Genomic DNA, 27,034 nt, shown 5'->3' on the forward strand with positions numbered 1-27,034 from the left:
CTGTTAAGTGGACCGCGAGCGCGACATTGCCCAATAAGATGCATCTCGTTTCGTGTTGAAGCGTGTGAGAGTAGGATTTCCCAATAGTTAGCCGGCGAAGGCGAGAACAGCAGTTTCCCAATAGAAAGTCCTCGAGTGCAGGAAGCGTGGTGCGCTGTAGTCGTGGTGCAGCACACGTGCAGTGGGGCGCCGGCCGATGCACTCTCATGCCGGTGACGTCACACCGTCAGTACCTTTCGTCAGCGTCACGCCGCGCTCCGTAAGAGCTAGACATGGGCCGTAACGTCTTTTAAGCATAACCAGTTATCACTAGTTTCGGACACACGCGTAGCTAGTTTCAGAAACTAGTTATTTCTGTAACTAGTTACAAATGCTTCATAAGCAGTTGTAAGTTTAATACGATTACTTTTATAGTTATGATTACGAAAACGTTTTAGGTTAAATTACAATATCTAGGTACTAAAATGTAATTATTTATTAATTTATTTTATATACAATAATTTTTATACATTTTTTATTTACACTTTATTATATATATTTTTTAATATACAGAATTTTATATCGTTTTTCGCTGATCGCTATTTAATAATATTTGATGTATTTAATTACGGAGTAAAATTAAAATTCCAAATTATGTGGAAAAATTGATCAAATTTATTTAACACACAAGATATATACAAAAAAAGAGAGAATAATTTTACACTTACAGAATGGAAAAAGAAATTTAACAAAATTGCAAAAACTGACACGTAATGGAGAAAATAAGGTTTAAAATTGAATGAAACTTGAGGCCAGTCATATCGCAGAGGCACAAAGTGTGACTGTAAAACCGGCTGGTTATGGGTTCGATCCCACTCGAGGATATGAAATATTTATTTAAATTAATATTTCCATTTCTTCGCTCTGGTATCGAGGCAAGACGCAGCGTTGAGTTCTGCCACTCAACACGCAATGCCTCCAGAATTCGGCAGAAAGTGGGGAACGGAGTTTTACACTAGGTTCCATCTGCCTACCCTGCTATGTGTGGGAAACAGCGTGAAGCACAATTTATTTATTTATCAGGAAGCCAACGTTACTACAATAACTACAAAAAGAGGCTCATAAACTTAAACTTATAACATAAATACAGCTATAAATGTATAACTAGTAATGTGTAAAAATGTTAAATATAATATTATAATAAAGCTCGCTTAACACCTTAGATCTAAATGAAATTTTATAAAACAATATAAAGTTAACAATATAAAGTAATATAAAAACAATAATGTAATTAATATATATAATAAGAAAATTAGATATAATAATAAAGTAAAAAAGGGTACGGACCAAGCGTCTGTAGTGTTGAAATAAATAAATAATAAAAAAAACATAAACACAGCTTTAATTATAAAAAAATGAACTAAGTAAATATATTTTAATTTTAATTAAATTTTATTACTGAATATATCTAAATATAAAACAAAAGAATAACAAAATACAAAACCTAAATTTAAGATCTTAAAAAAATATAAAAATTGTAAGCTCAGTTATGAATTCTTTATGACGTACTTACTTATATAAAATATTTTGTCTGTTGAGCTTTATACAAACGTAACGAATCATCAACGTTCTGCGATGTGATATTTTAACATATTATTATGTTTTAATAAGTCATCGTACTTCATGATCTCTGAAAGATAACATTTTTAAAAACTTTTTTTGAATTCGTTCTAATCAGTTTGTATGTGTTTCATAATATGGATTCCATATAGTTGAACAATACTCTAATTGACTCTTAATTAATGAATTAAATAAAATAATATCTTAACTGGAATTCTTAAAAGTCTTAGTAGATCGCATAAAAAATTCCAACGTGCTTAAGATATACAAGTGTGAAGTGAACGTCGCAAGCGATTGTAACCGACTCTTTTAATAAATAATAAACATTAAGAAAGCTACGTCACGCATAGCAAAAAAAAACTCGGAACAGGTTAACAATTCATATGTGCTGCACAATGAAGTTCCGAGTTTGATTCTAATAAATATTTTTATAATTTTACATATTTATTTTAATTATATAGCTTGTAGAGGAAGTCATGGCGCAACGGCACACGGACGTGACTGTAACGCGACGGTTGCGGGTTCGATCCCCATTCGAGGAAATTAAATATTTATTTACATTTATATTTTCATTTCATCGCTCTGGTGTCGAGGCAGAGCATCGTTAACTTCCGCCTTTCAACACACAATGCCTCCAGAATTCGGCGGAAAGTGGTGAATGGAGTGTTTTAACACTAGGTTCCATCTGCCTACCCTGCTGTGTGCGGGCTTTGCGGGTATTTTATTATTCACACTTTTATGTATATATATACTATTTATTAATTGAATCGATTTGGATCTAAATTAGAATTTAAATATGTCAATTGAGTCACTCTATTTGTTTTTAGTCGGGTGCGACGCTCATTTATCATCAGTCCAGCTTTACTAAATATCCGCTCACAAGGAACGGAAGTCGCAACAATATTGCCATATTGTTTTACTAAAACGGCTAGATTTGGGTATAAATGACTATTTGATCCCCACCAAGCCAACGGAGAATTAAACTTCCCGTTGTCGTCAAAGACTGGTAGAAACTCGTCATTAATGTAAGAGTCTACTTCTCTTATGGCACGTGATAATGGAGTGCCAGTTTGTTGCTGTTTGCCTATAAGAGAATCAAGTATTGCCCATGGTGAAAATTTATCTTTGGTGACTGGATCTGCTGTAGGAGCCACCGACGGTTGGTCAGAATAGCTTCGCCTATTAATATTTGCCGCTATCATTTCTTCAACTTTTTTTTTTATTCTAGATGCTTCTTGAGGATCTGAAAAAACATTATTTTTATACCTGGGATCCAGGAACGTACAAATGGAAAACGTTCCACTCCTCTCCACCCCTTCGAAGCGGGTTTCCAATCCGGAATGAAGCACTGAAATTACCGATTTCGTTATGTCTGTGAAATTTTCAATCTTAAGTTGATCACACGATCCCTTAAGGCATCTAGTCATAACGATGATAGAACTAGCAGTGATATAATTTTCACCGCTCATCGCCTTAGTAGCTTCATCAAATGGTTTCAGCACTTTACAAAGTTCCGCGATCACGGTCCACTCTTCATTTGAAATAATTGGCAAGTCTTTTTTTAATACGGCTACTGTGGCACGAATGGAGCTTTCGAGTTCCACAAACCTCTCAATCATATGGTATGTGGAATTCCACCTGGTTGGAACATCTTGAATTAGGCGCTTTGGTATTAGGTCTGGTTTGTCTTGTGTTTGAGTTTTCAAAAGCTTCTCTAAGGCAATGGTACTTGTTTTGAAGTGGCGGACTATACATTTTACTTTATCTAGACTGTTTTGTACAATTTGTAGGCTATCTTGAACTATCAAATTAAGGGTGTGTCCGTAACACCCATAATGCTTCCAGCCCAAGTCTTTTATGGCTTTTTTAATATTTGGAGCATTATCACTTACAACAAAATTCACGTTCTTGGTGACATTCCACTCTTCAGTAGTTTCCAGAAGGGAATTTTGAATATTTGCACTACTGTGTGGACCTGTTAGTACTGCACATTTTAAAAGTACCATTTTCATCTGAAATTTTTTGTCAATATAATGTCCAGTTATGGCAAGGTATGCATCATTAACTCTAGATGTCCAGAGGTCTGTCGTTAAACATACATTTTCTATGTCTGAGATTTCTTTTTTTATTATTTCTGTTGTCTTATTATACAAATTAGGTATTAAAATATTAGATATCGTTTTTCTTGATGGCAATTGATAGCCGGGTATCCATCGAGCGAACTTTTTAAATGCCCGTTCTTCAACCAAAGAAAATGGGTGATAACTATCAATAAATAACTCTATTAAATCATTATCTATTTTTCTTTTTGTATCTAGCAAAATTTTTTTCGTCGTGCCATACCTTTCAATCCGCTGTTGAGATGAACGGTGGGACGTGGATAACAAGGTAGAGGAACCAGGTAGTGACGATGAAGTACAAGGCTGTACAGATTGGTCTGCTGCAATATTTACTGTATGTGGTACCTGGTTTAATTGAATAGGAGCACGTAAATTTAATTGAGTCGTAGAGACTTGCTCATAAGCGCTTAAGTGTTTTCGTTTCAAATGTATTTTTAAATTAGCCGTCGAGCTTTTATAACTGTAAATTTCTCCACAAATATTACACTTGGCTTTTTTTTCTAAAACGTCATTTTTTGTAAAAAATTCCCATAAAACACTTAAATTTGCGCGCGACATTTTTCTTTTAAAACTTAAAAATAGTTATAAAAAAAATAAACGTAATCTAAATCTTCTTATTATTAAATTGTTTTTCATTAAGTTCACTAAGTTTATAAAAAAAAATCATTTACACTTTATATACTTTATAAAAGACGTAATAATAACTACACCAAAACACTTTGTTCACAATTCAAGTCAACGACTTTCGTTAATCGCCACTTGGCACTTATTAACTGCCTAAATTTCTAAAACTAAAATTTAAAAATACGGCAAAGGGATATTTACACTTCATAGGGATGTAGTTAATAAAGTAAAATCATTAGGGATTTATTTATTACATTTTTTTTTAAAATTTCACTCTGTATCCCTCACATATCAGGGTGGGTAGAGGGAACCTAGGAATGCAGAACTTGAAAAATATCAAATATTTAATTTCCTCGAGTGGGAATCGAACCCATAACCAATCGCGTTTACAATTGTACGCTTGTGCCTTGACGTGCATTTTTTTTATTTCACACATTTAAATATTCAATAGACATAGTTTACATTACACTTCATTATTTTTCAAGTTACTTTATTAAAATTCTGTTTAATGATTAAACGCTATACGTGGTACGACTAAATTTTGCAAGTGTAAATATGTTTATCCACAAATTTCTCGGAAACTAAAGTCATATCAAGGTGATCGTTTTTTATTTAAAAAGTTGGTTAAGTAGTTTCTGATATATACAATATTTGTGGAATATTTCTGGAAGGTTTTATATAATAAATTTTTATTCACTTATTTTACTTTTTCAGTTATTAGATCTTTAAAAAGGGATAATTGTTTAATTTAAATTACTTACTAATAAAAAATAACGCTTAATACGTTTAAGGCTCTTTTTTAACTTTCAAAAATTTTATTTATGGTTTGTTTAATTCCGTAAAATTTAACGTGAGCATTTACAATTTTGGTCCCATGGGCGTGTAATAAAAATATGTTTTTGTTTTAATTATCGATATAAAAATAATATCGATCAAATTGCATACAAGTTCAACTATTGCCGCCTCTTTTTTCTTGCAGAATGTACTGAAATAGAGCGAGATGCAACTATACTAGTGTTGGTGTAACTGTTAAAAATAATATAGTTTCTTTTCGAATTTTTAAAAAAATTATGCATAATTTAGTTTAATTTTATACAATTTAACTTGTGCGATTACATTTTAAATCGCTTTTTCGTTTCATTTCGTGTGTGATAATAAAACATGTTTTTATTTTAATTATCAATATAAAATAATATTCGATCAAATTGCATAAACGCATACATATTAAACTACTGCTATCTCTTTTTTTCTTGCGGAACGTACCAAAATAGAGCGAGATGGAACTAAGTAAGTGTCAATATAGCTATTAAAAATAATATGGTTTTTCTTGAAATTTTCATAAATATTATTTATAGTTTAACTTCTGCATTTAAATTTTAGAATCGCTTTTTCGTTTCATTGCGTGTATAATACAAAAAAGTACAATGTTTTGGTTCCAGTAATCGATATAAAAAAATATGCGATCAAATTCGCCTATTTTCGTCTCTTTTTTTCTCGCGGCACGTACTATAATAGAGCGAGATACAAGTGTGCTAGTGTCGATGTAACTTGATTAGGGCTTACTGCTTACTCTCATGAAACTACGTATGTGAAATAATGGTTATGTGTACAGACACATGACCACAACATAACATGTGCGTAGTTTCGAATAACCGCGTAGCTCCGACTCACGACATAACTAGTTTCGATGACAGCCCGAAACTAGTTATGCCGTGATTTGGCTTGTAAGCAGTTTCTGAAACTAGTGACGCTACGTAACGCCCATGTCTAGTAAGAGCTGTTACGCAACCAATGCGCACCACTCGACTTTCCAATTTCGACAACGCGCTATTGTATGGCGCTTTCAAATTTTACTTCACCTTCTCCGGCGTTTAGACGCTTTCTTAGCGTTTCTCTCCTCGCTGAAAAATGTTCTGAACGTTGCGCAGGAGTGAGTGGTCGTGATGCACTTTCACTGCACTGGTGCGGCTTTTTAAAGAGAGACTGTATCCTATAACTATTACTTAACACTAGTTAAGTTATACTTTTTAGTAACTGTCTAATTTACGTAATATTTTATTAATGACATTAGTTATTCTGTACTTAGATGCGGTTTGTGATATCGATAATCAGTTTTTTAATAATATACGCATTTATAGGAAATAGAGATATAGTAAGGATTGGAGTGGTTAATAGTTAATGATGAGAAGGCCAGTGATGGCGCACTCAAGGAAATGATGTGGTTAATATTAATGTTTCATTGCGGCGTTGAGTTCCGCCACTCAATACGCAATGTCTCCAGAATTCGGCGAAAAGTGCAGAGTGTTTTAACACTAGGCTCCCCCAGCCTGCTCTGCTACATGCGTGATATAGCGTTAAGCAGAAAAAAATAAAAACAACATTGTATACGTATATATGTATATTTAACATGCCGTGCTATGTATACGGCTTTGACTGACATATTCGAAAGCAGCATGAACATAAGAATACTGCAGCGTGCGTGACACCTGGTACGAGGTGAGGTTTTCACCAGCTGCTATCGAAGCTTTCTCAGCTCGTGAACAACGCGACATGTAGAGACTTGAGAGTGGACTGATGAAACCTGTTCTACTATTTATTACACTTTACAATCAATATCTATAAACGATTAATGTATGTTTTTTCTTAAGTAATAACACGTTTGTAATGACTGAATGGAAAAAGGAGTATTTTCCTTTCTGTTACTTCACTAAGCAATACTAGCTGACTGACAAAAAATTTGGAAGTCGAATCTATTAATGGAACTTTTACATTTAAACTTATGGCTTTATTATACCTTAGATTATCTAAGGTCGATTTTTTTTCTGATTCAATCTATAAGAGAATTACTGTTTTTAAGATCTCATAACCGTTTTTATAAGAAATCTTAATAAAATGAATATTTATATTTTTTAACGAAAAACATATTTATTTAATATAAATAACTAAAGTTGTAGCCTAAGTTAAAAATATGATTTTTTTTTTGTAAACAGAAAACATATCGTCGGTCATGTCGATGACTTTGAATTTACAATATAAATGGTAATTTATATTTTTTATGTAATTATTGGGTGTCTTTTATTAAAAATGGATACTTAATTCTATGTAACTAAAAATGACCCGTATTTGGAGTGAATGTTATAGAAAGGAAAGGTCAAGTCGAATAGTAAATAAGAAAGTTATAGTGGAAAGTGCGCGAGAGTGAATCTATGGCAACACTTTTCATTTTTATAATCAAGCTGAAAAAAGTGAAAATGTTTCAGATTATAAAATTGATATAAAATTATAATCCATTTTAAGCATATCAAATAGTTCATCGCCAAACGGAGCCAATGAAAATTAAAATGAAACACATAAGTTTTTAATATACAGCGAACTACTAATATAGTCGGTTCATATACGAATAATATATTAATTTCTGTTACTTCATGTTATATTCGTTGGACAAATAAACCGAGAGAGCCAGAGATACAAGAAATGAGAACCGATTATGTACTTAAACTTGGTTGTTGGATGTTGGATTTACAGGTATACTATGGACTTTGGTACAATATTATGGAAGATGAGTAAAAAATGAATTAACGAGCGTGCACCAACCAAACGATGCATATAAGCTTTCACTGAATGACACAATGGATTCAGAGTAGAAAGGGTCCGCGCAGCTGTCCCGCGGGCAGCAGGCACCGCTCGGGGCTCCGCCCTCGCCGTCCCCGCGGCGCGCCGCCTGCCACCGCCGCCGCCGCCGGCCAGTCGGCAGTCGGCCACCACTCGCGAAGCGCGCTGCACGGCTGTCACGCTCCTCTGCGCAATCGGGCAACCATGTGGTGAAGTGAAACTGTCAAACGTGATACACACATCAACCTATAGTGGACTTTCCCCACTATTGTAAATCTTCCTGGTGAATTTTGTGTTGACGAAGTGGTGCCTTCAGTTTGAAAAGTTGGATTATACAACAAAATAATGGCCTTAGCGAGGTGAGCTATTTTGGTTGCTGTGTCAACGCGGAACTACTCTTATTTACTCGCTGTCTTAATTTTTTTAAAGGATATATTTTATTAGTCATGATTATTGTTTTAATTGGTAATAATATAACGAAATATTTACAAATAGCCTTAATTAATTTGTTCGTGCAGTTTATACTCATGTAATGTCTGTCAACTTACCCTAAAATGAACATAAGTTATTTTTGCAATTAAGTAAAGAGCTGCGTTGCAAATAGCGAAAGTTACTTAGCCTCGCACGCATTATAACTTTCTTTGTTGTGTAAGCTGAACGTCAATGAGGAGTCAGGTAGAGGTAGAGGGAGCAGCGTAGAAATCGAATAACTTTTACGTCCAGTATTATTATTATATCTAGTTTCATTAATTAAAAAGAACAGCTGTTATTGATTTTTACTAACAGTTTATAGAATACTACGTAGTTATGTCGGTTGTGTTTCCCCAGTGCACCCTCACAGTTCGTTAATGTGATGCCAATGTTGCCTCCGAACCCTCGTTCGTTACGGTTACCCTAAAAATTGAACCCCACGATCGTCTACCGTTGTATCTATTGTGTCAACTTATTTCAACATACATTTTTGAAATGTTCATGTTATTTTGTATATTTTTTTTAAAGTATTTCTTTGGTGCAGTCATATATTTATTACTAAATGATTCTTCTGACTTCTTCTTATATGCTAGAATTTTGTTATTTTAATAATAACTTATTAAGTTCTCTTTATATTTAAAAATATTTATACTACCTATCATATTTCTGTGAACACGTTTCACATTCATCGGTTTCTAAGCAGGTAACAAAACGAGGACGAAAATCGACTCGCAAGCTCCCGAAAGTTTTTTTGGGCTTCTCCTTTTTGTTACAAATCTAAATTTAAAAATCCAGTCCTTTAAATATAGGGTATATCCTGTAGCCTTTGTCTCCCTTGCTGTTCTGCAGTCAACAATATTCACAATACATTTGTTTTTTTCTTATTAATTTTGAATTTAAATCCTTTGAAAATTTGAGTTTGTATATGAAAATATTGAATGAATAGTATTCATGTTAACGTATAAGATAACCTGATTTTCCATTTACATAGTTACATTATCACTGGTACAAATAGATTACTATTAAATTTATATATTTGTATATACATATATAAATTCTACTCTTATAATGTCTTTTAAACAAATATTTGTAAAAAAATAAATAAGTTTTAATCATCTATCCCATCTAAAGAATACTATAATAGCATACAATTTTTTCTTCACAAAAGATATCTACCTATAAAAGGTTGCGCGGGATGCGCTTCCAGAAGGTCGATGCACTATTGTCTCAAAGGTTGTGCCAAAGGCAAAGAACAAGTCAGAGTCACTTTAAGCTTTGGTTGGTTTTAGTTTAAACTAATATATTTCCCAAAATGTATACGATGAAAAATAAATGTGTACTTGAATCTCGAGGTTATTAAACAAAATCTAAATTAGTCTAAATGTTTTATAGCACTAAAATTGCTATTTGAAATGAAAAATATATATACAAATTCTTTAAAGAGCTTTTAAAATGCACTTAAACTTCATTGCTAGGTCACTTGTAGACTCTATTTCAAAATACATACGTTAAACGATAATTAGTTCATTTTATTTTATGCCATGTTATATCGTATTGAGGAACTAAGCTTATTTAATTTAAATATTACTCTACCCGAGTCGCCCCTTGACTAGTTTCAAATACAGGTTTTTATTCAAATAACGTAAAGCTAGGCTAAACTGTGGATATTATATTTAGCTTTCGAGTTGTCTATATTCTCATACTACTAGAAACCAGGCCGGTGCCGTCTAATTTGATTGTGTAGGAATAAGTTGGGCGAGGTTATTTCGCAAGAACGTATCAATTTAGCTAAGGGGCACCGGTGCACGTTAACAAAGTAAAATATCTTGAATATCTTATATTAATTTTGTTTACTTTAGTTTTTGTTAATATTTATACATATATACAAAATTATAGTTATTACAACATTGTGGGTTATGAAATATTTTTAACACGTTTTTTTTATTAATAAAATTTTTGATCTCATATTAATAAATTAATTGTTTAAAAGTATGTGAAATTTTTGCACTCGTTGGAAAGTGCGTCATTGCCTCGTTTCTTCGGCTCGGTGCGTTGCGCCTTCTCTTTGTCTTGTAAGCATGATTGTTATTTTCACTATAGACTCAAAACACTTACCATTAATATTGTCGACTATCTTATGTTAATTTCTTTATATTTCCCAAAGTAACATCAAATGTATCTTAAATAAAAATGTTTTTTTTTCCTCGTCCGTGGCGTTTTGGTTATTATATTAATTAAGTTATTATCTGAAAACGTATATTGACAATCATTCATCAATTTAATCACAATTAATACCGATAATCATTCGTCGATTTAATGACAATATACAAAGTAATATAGGTAATTGTTACATTTAAAAATTTGTCGTAGAAAAAACTTAAATCCATGTGCTTTTGTAAAACTATGCATTTTCTCCAGAAATATGGAAACGCGAGTCAATCTCAATTTAAAAGAAAAACAAATTTCCCAGTAATGTTCATCCCGTACATAATCACGAATCATCTTAAATTGGACTTAAGTAACCAACGAGTCTAATTTAGTAAAGGAACAATTTAGGACGGGAACATAGCTACGCGTACTGTGCTTGCAAAGAGACGAACGCGTTGACCCATTTCGAGCACAACACGGAATGGTGCTTCGAGGAATCGATGATATTATAACAGCCGAATCTCGAGGTCTCCACGGCGCTTCACCGACGCGTTGGGATCTGTGTCAGGGTCCTCCCCCGTTGGCCCTACACCCTTCGCGCCGCCTCCCAAATGAAAGCTCTGTAACGGTTGACCCATAAAATTCAAGCATTTGTTTTACCCCCTGGTCTTGTTTAGTGATTTGCGGTCACCGTTTTCCCCTCAATGCTTTAAAACTAAATTATGTCATTTACTTTATTACAAATGTATTCGTAAGATAATTAAAAAAATGATGTCAGAAAATATAGCTCTTCCACTCTTAAATAAATGGCTCAGTAGGTGACGAAAATTGTTATAATGGTGACCGCATTCTTAACTAAGAATTTTTTACTATCTGTTTTGCTATTTATATATTTTATTAATTGTTAACTTTGTATTGGTAGCATTTCTTTAACAATATATCATTCTAAAGACCTGGAAATATATATTTGAAGTGGTGATCGACCTTTGCAACTGTCACCTTCGCAACAGTTGGAGGCAGTGCTGGCATTGTCGCCTCCACGGCAATAGGAAGCGACACGGTCGCAGATCGCTATTGGGCTTAAGGCCGCTTTCAATGTACCATCTTTTACCTTGTGCCCCTTACCGTGTTGTGTGAGTTGTGACCCGAAACTGACACTGGCCGCGATTATTAAATTTATTTGTTCACATTATACAAATATATCATTCACATATACTTTTGTAATTTCAACATTAATACAATACCAATTATGTGGAGTATATTTATAGTAACCTATTTAATAAAATTTTAAAATTAATATTTTCAAATATGTTTAAAATATAATAAAGAAGAAGTAAAGTAAGTAAGTAAAGTTACAAGAGGCGATATCCAGAAACGGGCGTGATCACTTTCCCTAATTTTTTTCAAACATCACTCATTTGTCATGTAGGTCAAATGCATTACCATGTCAAATTTGACCCTGTTTTTCTTGTTGAGCACTATTATTATACGTTACTAAATTGATCATTGTGAAATTTTGACATATAAACTACATACAATAGACAAGCACCTATATGTAGAGATGTGACTGTATCTTACCGAACACTATTATTATTTATTTTTAATTTTTGAAGGAAGGCATAGTGAATTAAAAAAGTATAATGACATATAAATAATATAACTAATTTTCAGGAGCAATCTTTGTAGCTTCAGGCTTAAATTAAACTTTTTTAAATTATTATATTATTATAATTTCCTATCATTTTTTATTATGATATATTAATAATCTTAATAATAATGGACTAGGAAGCCACCTTATCAATTAACATAATCAAAAATGCTGATCTTTAGCATATTTTAAACAAGCTGTGAATACATTTATTTCAAGGAGTCGCTAAATTGAGTTCTTTTTACGCACACCACCCGGAAGCGTTATCAAACCTCGATAGATTTCGAGGTTCTGGCTCAAAGTAGTTGTCGGCGCGTATAGCATTGGATTAATCCTGTAACGGAGGCCATGCAGATTATTAAAATATAATGACGTAGATTAAAAATATATATTTTTTTACAAAGATTTATAACTCTTGTATAAGATGACCGTAGAGCGCGGCCTCAACCGAGTTTTGTTGATGCTTTCTCGATCGCGAACCGGGTCGCGTTCTCGATGCCGCCGCCGCTGGTGAGTCGACTCGCTGGTACCGATAACAGTCTTGACATATACGCACACACATAAAGTATGTGCGCCTTTTGCGTGCTTTGCACACCTACATTCATCAGTATTGTGTCAGGGTTAATAAATATTGTATTAACGAAGTTATATTTAATTTAGGTGCCCACAAACAATATAAAAAATACTATTTACTATACTTTATATTTGTAATATTAACATGGAAGATATTGAAACCACAAATGCAGAAACATTTGCTACAATAAATTATTTGATAAGCAACCTGCAAAAATATATACTCTTCTAATTAATTAGTCATGGGCTCACCGAAATTTTAAATATTATCTTTTCGAAGATTCCTTTTATTATTAATAGTAGAAATCGAAAATAAGATGGAATTTATATCAGTTATTTAATGTCACCAAGAACAGCTATTAAACGTTTCGACAGTCGTGACCCTCGCAGATTTGAGGAAGTAGGGTCACATAGTTAATATCAGTCCGAAGTCAAGGTCTTGCCAATTCATTTGGTCATCTAGTTATTCATAGGGCAATAAAGCTTAAAGGTCAACATTACCGGCCTCTTTTCATTACCAAATTGCCTAACGTTATTTTGCACTTCCTTGTAGCTGTTCCCTCGTCTATCTGATTATAATCATAAATTGACTGTTTTGAATTGTTCTGTTTGCATATTAATATCATAAGAATGTAAACGTGGAAGTCAGTATTAAGTTGGCATTATTTTTCGTTGCGTTATATCTCTCTCTCACTCTCTATATTTTTCTTGTTAATGCCTTTACATATAGTGTAACATTGCAGTATGTTTCTTTGCTTTCCAATATATGCGTTGCCAAATATCGTCGGTTCATATTGCAGACCGTACGTCGGTTTCAGTTCCTCGCTCGACTCCCACTCACGTATGGCGTTTGGTATGTTGCATAATCGTCTCGCGTAAACTCTTGCTCTTTGTATTTAAAACGTGTTAAGTGTCCACGTAATCGTTTCAAAATGATTTTACTGCCAACACAATACGTCATGTTATAATTTGCACCTAGCGTATCTCAAATCACTTTGACTTATGTAATATCTAATTGTGTGATGTTTTTTTTTATCTTCTTCATTTTTTATTTATATATGGTCATTAAGCAATTTTGGCTGTCCATAAATCGTAGCAACCCTGGTCAAAGGTTCAATCGCTTCAGGTTTGTGCGTTCGATTCGTGAATTGCCGTGTGTCCTCGGCCTCGCTCAGCTACTTCCGCATCGGTGCTTATCCTCGGTTGGAGTTGCCAATGATTATCTTTTTACTTTGAGTCGCGATCCTAAACCTTGTTATATTCACAACAATATATTTACATATTTACTTTCTAGGTATCACCAACAATCGGCACGCGCATCGCGAATGAAGTACGTAATAAGTTTAATTTATATTACTAAACACTATATCAACACAGATAATAAACAGATGACGGTACAGACTTATTATTATGGAAAGCAGTTTTTATACATCGGCACTACGTCTAATTCAATTCAATTCTATTCAATTTTATTAGTTCCCATTCACGCACGTTCTGAAACTAATACTAATTCGGTTTGCATACGCGACGTCACTGCAGCCCACTAAGGTCATGACGTAAGACGACTTCATTAGAACCAATAGTTCGAACCAATACTTCGTTCGCGAGGTTATGGGGGAGGTTGGACTTATATTATTTCCTTAACTAAAGCCACACAAGAGGACAGATAGATAAATTGTCATAATGTTTAAAAAGAAGTAACTAATAAAATATAGAAATAGTATAGGAATATTGAAGACTCTAAAACTTTATAAACACGTATAATATTATTAATTGTATATTTTACGACCGTTATGTATACATAGTTATAAATATTTCTATGACATGACGTTTAATCAGTGTTTCCTGGATTTTTATCTTTATCAATGCCATATCATTTTATAATACACTTTGACTTCGTTTCCTTATTAATATATTGTACTCGCATGAACATTAAAATATGAACGGTAAAAAGGTATTGTTATCAGGTATACCTCTACGTTAAATATCTACTCTAGTTTAATGAAGCTTGCTTAGAAGTTTTGACGTTAATGAAATTGTTTGGTCATATACCTACCTACAAGCTACAGTTGTGAAGTTAGAATTCAATATAAGACCTTAGTAGTTTTCCAGACTTTTAAAAATGTATACATTTTACTAAAACAATATTGAATTTGTATTAGGAAATTTGTGGTATCTTCGATGTTTGTATATTATACGTTACGTTATCACGTTTGACGTGACATATACTTAAAACATATTATGTTCTAATCACGTATACTTTTGTAATTATAAACATTTATACTAACTACTTACTAAATGATTGTACAATGTCTCTATACTATGTAAGTACTGAAATATAACACATTTTGTGATGATAACAACTCAATTGAATATCAATATCATCAAGTGATAATTCACTCTGTTCTCTGTTTTTGGAATATTGCCAACAAGTGAAATCCAATACCGTACCTTGGCTGGAAAATGTTTATTATATTTTTCCCTTTATTTTACTTACTGTAGTAGAACAGAATCAGTTATTTAATTAATTATAAATTTCTAAATTCTAATATTAATTTAGGTATACTTAGTTCGTTTATTATATTCTTTTTTTATATTAATTGGAAGCGAACGGATCGTCACAACACGTGGCGCGGTCACCTTGCTCGTCCTCGCACATCTCGGACAAATAGAGGTGTCATTTTATTTCCGCGTACGCTTGTGTTGCCCGTCTGCAAATTGTTTATGTTGAAATAACCTTGCAATTATAAATTTGTCTGATTTAAATTAAAATTATTTAGATTACGCATAGGTTTTAGGTCTGATTTGGTTGATATGTTAGTGTAGATAATATATTTTTATTTCCATTTTTTTTAACGATTAATTAAAAATATTTTATTAATATATTTTGTTTAGTACTACGTTATATTAGAATGATTAATAATAATGAAATACATGTAGGTAATTTCCCCATTCCAATAAATTTCCCTATTGTAATGTATTTATATATAATACTGCATTAATTTTGAAATTTACGAGGATAGTTTTAAATGGTGAATAAAACTAACGAATTACAATAGTAATATGATTTAACGCGGTAACTAACGAGCTTTGACATTGAGAAGTTATTGTTACAAATTGCCACGGACTAAGAGACTATGACGATTGCTGTAACCTTGGCTGTATCGTATATTTGATTACAATTATAATACACGTTACATCCACGATTTACTTTAAGTATACATTTTAATTTAATATACTGGAAAATAATATTCTTGTTTCTTTTAAAGCTGATTTTCAATAATTATAACAAGTATAGACTTTAAGTATATAAGTGGATAATATAGCAATGCTTTGTTGTAAATTTTATGTTTATTATTCATTGGTTGTAGATTAATTGTTGTGTTATTAATAACATGTAATAATAAGGAATTATATTGAAATGCAGCTATAATTATTTGAATTTACGAACCCAAGATGACTTGTGTTTTATCAAAAATTCTGCTTTAAAAAAAATTATAGGAGTGTTTAAATTAATTTATGCGTAGTATAAAAAATGAATACCCTACTTTTATTTATAATTTTTATTTAGATACAATTTGTTAAAAGTTATATAAAATAAAATTAATAACTATTAACATTGATACACTCTAAAGTATTTTATTTATGATAAAAATAATTTCAACGCAATTGTTTTACTCATCATGCTGTGATACTATATACAAACACGTCATGCTAACAATAGGAACAATAACCGTTTAATAAAATCAGTGATATTTTTGATATTAAAACGTATTCCTTAAACTTATATAATAATTATCAACTAAAAACTTAAATTTTAGATATTAGTCTTGTAATAAAAACTACCTATTTTATACCTATACCCTTGCAATAACAATGTGTTTATGTAAAATGATCTAAAGCAGGTAAAATTGTACATGGTCACACATTGCAGCATCATTCTTTTGTGCCATATTCTGACGATGAACGTTGACCTTGTATCCATTTATATGGTCTATTATAAATTTTTGCCAGTTGGTTTAAAGCAAACTAAAAATGTATTGTAAAATCGCTCAAACTATGAGACCTATGAATATTAATCCAAATATTAATATCAGACAAAAACCTTCTTATTTTCTTTAGTAATTGTTGAATTATATGGATTTGTTTAAATAAACTACGTATTTAAATTCGCAATACAAAGAATGATATCGCAGTGGGATGTGCTCGGTAAACATTCCGTCCTTCAAACCAACCCAGTCGAGGACCCTATTGTCAGGTCGTCCTCAGGACGTCTGAGTCACAGCACGGAGTTGTCGTTAAGAGGGCATTGCTCACTTGGTCACTCCCCCCCTGCAGGCACGTCCGCTGCATCATTGAGACATCACTTGGAAAAATTGAATCGTATGTGATACCTATTTGTGATCATTGTTGGCCGTCCTAATTCTATTACCATTGTGTTTCAAGTGCCTTTTATATATGTGACTGCCAATTTATATGACAATGTTATATTGTTAACCTTTTTTAGTATCTTTGTGGATTGATCGTATAATTAATAAACTAGCAACTATTTACATTATCTTAAAAGCAACTCAAAAGGAAAGCTTCTTAAATTGTCTCAATAAAAGCTACTTTTGTTACATTTACTTTAAATATATAAGTTAATTTACATAAATATATTAGAACAACGTGCCGAGGGCTTTAAATATAGAAGAAGATACTAGCAGGTCGAATGACATCTATAATAAGACCCCGGGAGACCGATGAAACGTGCGTCGGAGATTACTCAAGCTTTTACCGGTTGTTGACTTTAAAACAAACTATATGTATTCAAATATAATACTTAAATATATTTTATTTATGTTAAATATATAATTTAGTCATTTCAATATATATTAAAAAACGTGTTATAAGCACTCTAAACACAGCTTACTTTTTTATATCGAATTGTTATAAGAATAAAATAATATATTCCTATACTCAACTCTAAACATTATATTTAGTGAGTATTTGATCAATACGGCGATATAAGAGTATTAAATAATTATAAAAGAAAATTAAGGTTATATGGTATTTCAGTTATTGTTACCGATAATAGGAGCGGTTAACTGAAACTAGATGTAGGTCGTTCGGGCCGCTCTACTTGCCATAGTGGCAAATTTGTTGATCGACCTCGAACAGATCGCTTATATCGGATATCTTATCAATATTCTTTGCTGTAAAATGTGGCTAACAAAATTGCAAAATAAATGTAGATATTTAGTTATATGTGGTAGATAAATAAATCTTAGAGTCAATATGTACTGCGTTGTAGTATAATATTGTATTAAGATTTTATGAACATCTAAATAAGAATATTAAACATAAAATAGTAATAATATAAAAATAATAAGAATATGCCTAAATATAAAAGAACATATATATAACTCTTTTATAGTCTTATTAAAGCTGAAATTATGTTAGTACGTGTTGACTTGATCCTGTCACTCCGTCGGCTCGTCTTCCATCAACATCTTTAGTTTCTGGGTCGCTCCGATTAATAAAATTAATGTAGCCTACTTTATTTAGTGACTCGTTGGACAGTTTTTGTGTCGATGTCTGTAATGCGTTACACGTTAATCGCGGTTTGTAACAATAACCGTTTCCCTTTGCCCTCGTTTTGCATGAACACGTACAAATACTTTTGAATTTTATATATTTATATATATGTAATTTCTTATTGCTATAACGTAAGTGCAAGATGAAGACATAAACTTCCCATTGGATAAACAATGGAAATATATAAATTAATGAATTTTTGTTAACTTTTGGAATTTGTATGAAATGAATAGTATTATTTAATTTCTCTCTCTTCTTTATATATGAATAAGTTTTTGTTTTCCTTTTTAACGATATGTGTATAGTAACGGTGCACAGTCCTCATTACAGAGGCTTAGATACTTAACGGATGAGGTTCCAGGTTAGAGGACACATCCTAATAAACTACCGGGCCGCACAGCTGCTCAGCGTAGTACAAAGCGGCACGCGAGCCGCGAACGGATGCAGTGTTGTGATGAAACTGACACAGATTCTAACGTGTATTTGGTAATCGAACTACACTATGTGAAAGTCTCGCAGGACGGCTAAATCTTGCATTGTGCCGCCCTACTTCGGGCACACTCTCGACGTTTTGGCGACACCGAAACCTAAAATCTGTAAGGCACTTAAAAATGTTAAGTCTTCTGAAAGCAAGAAGTCTAACGGACCTGTGCCTGCCTACTGGAACGGCCAGAGCTGTGCTGGCGGCACACATTTGGGATGCGAAATCGCGATTGTTGATTGGTATTATATAGAGTAGTTGCTACATTTTCGCCTTGCATTCTATTCCATGAGACTTTTCAAGTATCGCCATTAGGCCACTAGGTCACTAGTTAGCATACTTGTTAATTATAATGTACTATAATGGTTATTTTATTATATTATCTAATTATTTAATAATTTCTAAATATTGTTATGTAAATATTTATCCTAGTTTTTTTTAGTTAGGTATAAATGTGATTTTGTTAGGTTATTATTATATAAATATTACGAAACATGGTTTTGGGTCAGTAGAATTTTGGATTTGTTAAATTTTAAAATATACAATTTTAATTTTATTAAACTAAGAAGAGCTTATGTGAATAAACGTAAATAAATACTGGGAATAAACTTGAAGTATAGGTATTATATTAAAAAATAAGTGGTTGTGTTCAAAGTTCTTGGCACAAATGAAATCCATTGTAGAAATTGGTTTTGGACGGTATTGTTGTTTGAAACTTAGTCTTAGTAAACAATGATATACAAATCTGGGAGTTCAGCTTTGACGTTTGTTTATGACAAACAAATGCATATATATTTTTTTGTTTATTTATCTGTGCTCCTATATTAATAGTGACAAAAAAGTTTATTTAATTTTTAAATTTATATAAGTGAAGTTTTTTTTAAACTGGTAAGGCGAATCGGCCTCTATTTCTACGTACATAATTCAAATGTGAATTATTTTTACTACTTACTAGATCTATAAAAACTGTAATTCATCAATTTCTATTTTTTTTTTCATTTATTTATTTCTATGTTGAATACTGTAATGATGATTTATTCTACTATTATAAGGAAATGAATAGTAGTGTTTGGATGGATGGATGAGTAAACTATTTTGTCTAGTAACGAGCTCCTAATACAAAACTCTTATATATTCTGTTTAATTTAACCAGCAAACAAATTACCGAAGCATAATTTTTCTTCTATATTAATTGATTATTGGAAAGATAAATAATCGCTATTGTTAAATATAACTTACATTCTAATTACACTACTATTAATTATTTTAATCATTTTATCAAACCGCATGACGATGTGGACTGCTTATACTAAGATATAACATATTATATCTTAGTAGGTTATATACTAAGACATACAAAAACATAAATAAATAAAAGGGTTACAGATTTTTTGTTTTGAGGCCAGACGCGTGTGACTGTATACGTTATAGGTTGGGGGTTCGAAATATCTAACATTTTCATTTCTTCGCTCTGGTGTTGAGGCAAAGGGCGACGTTGCTTTCCGCTACTGAACACGTAGTGCTTCCAGAATTCGGCGGAAAATGGGGAACGGAGAGTCTCATCACTAGGTTTTTTCTGCCGACCCTGCTGTGTGCGGGATACAGCGTGAAGCTAAAAAAAAACCATTTGTATTTGTTTAAATTTAAAATAAATAACAAGGTAATTTAACTGCTGTTTGCTGCATAGGAAGTGTCTGCCACATTTATGTCTACTTGTTTGCTGGTATCGTCTGTAATATAAAGTGTGATATTCATAGTAAGTGGTGTTCCAGGCTCGGGTCGGCCAGCGAGTGCGGCGGTGGGGGGTCGGGCGGCGGCGCGCCCGCTCCGCAGTCGGCGCGCGTGTCCTCCAACGGCGCCGGCGGCATGGCGGTGAGCCGCGTGCCCAGCCCGCTGCACGACGGGAACACGCCCGTCGCGGAGAACTGGTGCTTTACACAGGTATACTGTCATATGAGTTGGCTAGTTGACTAGCTTTGCTATATATAATGTTCCTTGTAGTCTATGACTTCGGTTGCAGCTTCGAGACGAGAATCAGGACCTATGGGGTTGTTTGAATGTTATAATTGCAAGTGAGATTAAACATAAATACCTAATCTATCATAATTATTGGAACATTCATGAGGGTAACACATGATGGTTATTATAATACTAAAAATTAGTTTATTAAGGTACTGTAAAAATATTAAAACAGTATTTCAAACATCTTCATCATCTTTAATTGATAGCGTTTTTTAAAATGATCTATTTAATTGTTGTAGTAAATTACTGACTAATATATTATCACATTTACTTTTAGTTTACGTTCTTAAATATATAATTCATATGAATTGCGTTATTAATTACTGGTTGATGACCAGGAAGTCTGAGCGTTATAAGATTATCATATAGGTATTATGTTAGACTCTTAACAAAAATACATTAAATGCCTGCGTAAAACATGCTGACTTTCAATATTTTATAAAAGACTTTTGAACACACAAGTTGTCACTGTCATGACGCAAGAACGAGAAGGATGGATGCCGAACTCCTTCTTCCAATACATAATATAAGAGATTTCCCAGTCTATTTAGAAAAATATACACTGTCGATTTCTTCCTCATAACAGAATCCATGCAGGTATTCAAGCGCTATTCAATAGGCGGATGGAGTGGATCTGCCGGAGTGGCATATCACTCATTAACTCTACCTTCATAGTAAGTCAATAAAATAGAGATTAATCATCAAAGAGTCTACTATTTACTTATAACGAGTAAAGACTGCATTTTTTAAAAATAAATTTACTAATTTTACCTATATTTCTATACACGTATACTTCAAATATTTTATTAAGAAAACGACATTCGCAATAAATTCGCAGACATATAGCAATATGGGTCTTCTGTCTCCATGACTACGTCCTGCAAAATTTGAGACTCCTAGCATTTGTAGTAACGAAGTTTCATACAAACTTTCGACCCCAAAAACGACCCCTTAGAAGTCGAATATTGCAAATTCCCGTCTTAGCGAGCACCTACGTCCTATAAGTAACTCCTATGCAAAATTTAAGATTCCTAGCACATGTAGTTTCTGAGATTTCGTGATGAGTGAGTGACCTTTCAATTTTATATATATAGAAGATAAGTTAGCTAGTTTATTTGAAAGCCGACGAGATCAATCGTTGAACAAGCCATAGATGTCGATCTTGAATTGTTTTTTTTTTATATTTTTGACAAAAACTATTCAGTTCGTGAAACAACGGTATTTCGAACTCGTTACCAAGAGTGTTATTAAGGTCTCGCTCGATTTCAATACTAGGTTTAGTAACTGTCCTTAAATTTTATATATTAGCTTTACGCTGTATTCCTCACACAGCAGGGTAGGCATAGGAAACCTAGTGTTAAGACACTCCGTTCGCCATTTTATATATATTTCACAATTATTTTTAATATTGTACAAAACGTATAATAGGTTATGATACTATAGAAAATGTTTAATCATGTGAGCGATTGTTTCCTCATACACAACTGGAATAGTACCTACCAAGATACGCTAGCAGCACGTGCATCACAGCGCATAACTCTTACAGGCTCACGTGGTCTTTTGTGATGGACACGTTTTTAAGCTATATTTAGCTAATTTGTAATTAACTTCTTACTACTACTACTTACATAATATTGCTAAATTAATATCTTAACATTTATTATGTATAGGAAATCATATTTAAGGTCAAATCAAGGTTGAGCACACATTCTTATTAATATTATTAACATCAATATGTTATAAAATAACAAAATGATTCGTCCGGGTTCGGATTTTCGCGATTGGTAAATATGTCCAAGAAAGCGGGGATGATGCGGGCGGCCTTGAAACGGGTCGGTGACCGGGCGAAGACCTCAACAGCACCGCAAGTCGGCAAGCCAAGCAACGGTCGGGGGCAACGACCAGGTCCCAAGTGTCGAACGCCTAGTCCTGACCTCCGGTTACTCATGTGAACACCTCAACCAAACGTGGCCCCCTCAGCTCGTGTTCAAAGACCGTTTAAGAAATGGACGAAACGTTAAATTTATTAGTCTGTACTCTATTTTATTTCACAAGCCTTATTTGTACGCACATAATAGCGTTTGTATATGAGCTCATAGTAGTAAATAATAAACATATTACGCAAATACTGTAAATGTTCCTTAATACCAATAAGCCAATAATATGATTGAACCCACAAATCCTGAAAACATATTACGCAAACGTTACGAAATTGGCAAACACCTTGTCTTTATTTGCGTCTCGTAAATCGATAGCGATGCCACATTTAAAATTATGCATTACGTATGCATAGGTGCATAGTAAATGAGTTAATAAAAAAATTAGGTTCCCGCTGTACCCCACACATAGCAGAGTAGGCAGAGGGAACCTAGTGTTAAGACACTTCCGTTCCCAACTTTCTGCCGATTTTTTCGAGACATTGCGTGTTGAATGGTAGAACTCAACGCCGTGATTTTGCCTAGGTGCCAGAACGAAGAATAAATGTATTAATTAGTTAATACGGTATTTTATTTGTCATAAAGACTAAAGACATACGACTTCTCGTTCCATAGCCATGAGAGACGATAAAAAGCCACAGCGCAAAGGATGTGGTGACAAACACTATTTGCTACAACGAGAACTGCTTATTTGAGACAATATAGATTTTATTAAACACATATAATACAAATTTTGTTATAAATATTAACTTGTTTACCTGTTTTACGTACTATAAACTTATATGCTAAAATTAATTACCTACATATTATGTTCTTATTTTAAATAGTTGCAGTGCTGTACTAAAAATCATTTTTAAATATGCTTATTTCATTGTTCCAGGTCAAGGTGGTGAAGTTCAGTTATATGTGGACAATAAATAATTTTAGTTTTTGTAGGGAAGAAATGGGTGAAGTGTTAAAATCATCGACATTCTCAGCCGGTGCTAGTGACAAGTTAAAGTGGTGTCTCCGCGTAAATCCTAAAGGACTGGATGAAGAGAGCAAAGACTATTTATCGTTATATTTATTATTAGTGTCGTGTAATAAATCAGAAGTTCGGGCAAAGTTCAAGTTTTCAATATTAAACGCGAAAAGAGAAGAAACAAAAGCAATGGAATCCCAACGAGCTTACAGATTTGTTCAAGGCAAAGATTGGGGATTCAAAAAGTTTATTAGAAGGTAATTTGCTATAATATACCAAATATAATTATAATGTAATTTATAGTAATATAGAAAACTTTAAAATTCTCATTTTAACATATTTACATAAATAAGCAAAAAAAATGATGATCCAGTAGGTTTTTATTTCAAGATTTTTATTTTGTTGTTATACGTGAGTACTTGTCGTTGTAATAAGTTAGTAGAATTTACGATTTATATGAGGATAAATTATATATTTCTATTTACAAGTGCATTCTGATTATAAGGCATACCTAGTACGTACAGAATAGCTGATACTGTTAGGCATAGATATATTTATTATGACGCATATATGACTGATATCATACACTAAAGCCTGTATTTATAAACCGCTCTCAAGTCTAAGATCGGTCTTGAGATTCGTTTTCATCAATAGATATTTAATTTATGAATAAAAACAGAGTGGTTTATAATATAAATACGATTTTTAATTTAATTTCCAATAATTGATTATTATATAAAATATAATAAAATAAAAATGTGTAACTATTGAGTATGAGCTATTAGAAATTTCTTGAATAATGAATAATATTTTTATTTATATTACTAGTGATATAACATTTTCGTATATCTGTTATCTACGATTTGCAACATTATTGTAACCTGTCTACAACTCTACACGTATGAACCTTCTCAGAAAATTGATAGCGCTAGTATTCCCTGAATTTATACCTATTTTTTACTTGTTGATAAGAAGTGTTATTACAACATTTTATTACATCGTGTATATAAATTGATATGTAGAAACTACTCATGTCATCTTCTAAATTATTCATTAAATCCTCTAGAAAAAAAACTCTGAAATATCATAAAAATTATTAACTATTACAATTGTTTGAAATATTAAAAAATTCCAATGCCACACACACGTAATATAAGCAAGATATAATATAAATAAAATTTTAAAATTACTGCTTTTATAAGTTCCTAAACATTACAAGATCACAATTATGTTAGGATACAAGTTCGTTCGCTACAAACACGAATTGGTCGTATAATTGGTTGTTTCTTCAATTCCAGAGATTTCCTACTGGACGAAGCGAACGGACTGTTACCGGAAGACAAACTGACCATATTTTGTGAAGTGTCAGTTGTCGCGGACAGCATAAACATTAGCGGGCAGAGTAACGTCGTACAGTTCAAAGTACCTGAGTGCCGGTTGTCGGACGACCTGGGTGCGCTGTTCGACAACGAGAGGTTCTCGGACGTCACATTAGCGGTAGGAGGGAGGGAGTTCCAGGCGCACAAAGCTATATTGGCAGGTACGCTTTTCTATGGCGCTTCTTGATACATTGGTTTTTTTTAAATTGAGCTTTTTTCGCGGTTTTGTTCATTGGATTATACGGATTTTCAAAATTATACGGAATATTGCCTAAGATATTTTTTTTTTGTTTTCGAGATACTCTTAGTAGTTGAAATATTGATATCTTGTCCTGATATTTATATCATTTTAAATCATATCGTTCTAATATTATGTAACTGTCTCTATAATTTTTTATTGAGTAAAAAAAATTATTTATTTGTTCCACTTGTATTAAATTATTAATTTTCCCATGATAGTGTTTATAAGTTTTGTTTATTTTTTTCTTGTTTCAATCGACTGCGCATTCGAAAGTACGTGCTAAATTTACCTGAATTAATATTTTATTTATTATATTTATATTTATTATATGTATCTACATATACACAATGGTGAAACCACATAAAAATGTGAAATAAAAAAGTATTTATACTACTATAGTAAGCTAGTGTGCTGTTAATTTCACAAAACCAGTACTGTGCGAATACACTGTAAATCCCGGGGACATTTAAGGTCACACTATCACGTTATATCTAAGTTAATTATCGAGTAATTTAATTACTAATCTATACATTAGTATAATAGTATATAAATTAGTCTTTAGCTATGCGACTGATGAGGCGGTATTCTTATATGGTTAAATAAACAATTGATTATTGTGAAACAACAATTAATAGCTTTGTGTACGACTGACTCGATAACTGCGTAATAAACATGGCTTACATGTATGGAATTTCCGCTTGGGGACGACTAAAATACACAAATATTATTCCTAAGCAATTCGTGTATTATTATCGGCAAAATTGCCAAAACCTAATTTAGCTCGTGAAAAAAATATGTCATGGGAATAACGCAATCGCTTCGTTACTGGGTTATCGTTATGTATTGGCCGACTTTTCAGTCTCAGTTACATTTCTTTTTATAAATAATACCTATGTAGATATAAATAGCGAGCAATATTTTTTATTTTTTAGCGCGGAGTCCCGTTTTTGCGGCGATGTTTGAACACGAGATGGAAGAGAGGAAAAGAAACCGAGTGGACATCACCGATGTAGACCATGAAGTTTTAAGGGAGATGTTGAGATTCATATACACAGATCGCGCGCCAAATCTCGACAAAATGGCTGACGATTTATTAGCGGCTGCGGATAAGGTATTATCACTACTTTTTATCTTGATTCTCTATGTTTTATTGATATGGTGGGGTATTCCATGGTTAAATAACGGGCAGTTTTATTATAAAGAATGACGTTTACAATTTCATTTTAGTTATGAGTGGTGAATAAGATATATATGGCGTAGCGGCTGAGGTTGGCTGGCAGTGACTATAAACGCTATGGTTGTCAATTCGATTAACCCTCCTGGACATTACTTATTTTCTAATCTTAGCGTCGTTGAGTTCCGTCATTCTACACGCAACCGAAATATTGGGCGTAGAAAACGGAGTGTCTTAACACAAAGTTGTCTCTGCCCTCTGCTATTTGTGGGATACAGCGTGAAGTGAACAAAGTGTTTAATATTAATTTTTCGTTCTTTTTACATAACAACAAGCGCATTGCATATATCATAAAGTACCTACTCTTCTTTAGCCTTGACTTTGCAATGATATTGAATTATCTCAACTTACCGTACAATTAGATTAGTATTTATATTTTTTTAGACTTATCATGACTTTTGATAATA

General features: G+C 32.7%; 2 protein-coding genes across 6 annotated transcripts in view; one reads left to right on the forward strand and one right to left on the reverse strand.

Moving 5' to 3' along the window:
- Positions 1-27,034, forward strand: part of rdx (BTB/POZ and MATH domain-containing protein rdx) — a 44,416-nt gene that overhangs the window by 11,862 nt on the left and 5,520 nt on the right. For 2 of the 5 annotated variants that reach the window (XM_085186414.1, XM_085186415.1), the window contains 4 exons: positions 20,626-20,794; positions 23,693-24,030; positions 25,072-25,313; positions 26,326-26,504. In XM_085186414.1, the coding sequence (XP_085042540.1) occupies positions 20,720-20,794; positions 23,693-24,030; positions 25,072-25,313; positions 26,326-26,504 (834 nt within the window). In that variant the 5' untranslated portion in view covers positions 20,626-20,719. Of the gene's footprint in view, positions 1-8,075; positions 8,315-14,089; positions 14,126-20,625; positions 20,795-23,692; positions 24,031-25,071; positions 25,314-26,325; positions 26,505-27,034 lie in introns of those variants that run through there. The other 3 variants (XM_085186410.1, XM_085186413.1, XM_085186412.1) reach the window with 3 other exon arrangements.
- LOC146538242 (E3 SUMO-protein ligase ZBED1-like) lies at positions 563-6,069 on the reverse strand. Its single transcript, XM_085186409.1, has one exon. It carries the CDS (start codon positions 4,275-4,277, stop codon positions 2,358-2,360), a length of 1,920 nt encoding a protein of 639 aa, XP_085042535.1. The 5' UTR covers positions 4,278-6,069; the 3' UTR covers positions 563-2,357.

The sequence above is a fragment of the Heliconius melpomene genome, chromosome 6 (genome assembly GCF_056956725.1).
Source record: "Heliconius melpomene rosina isolate 202511_hmr_F chromosome 6, ASM5695672v1, whole genome shotgun sequence".
NCBI lineage: Eukaryota > Metazoa > Arthropoda > Insecta > Lepidoptera > Nymphalidae > Heliconius > Heliconius melpomene.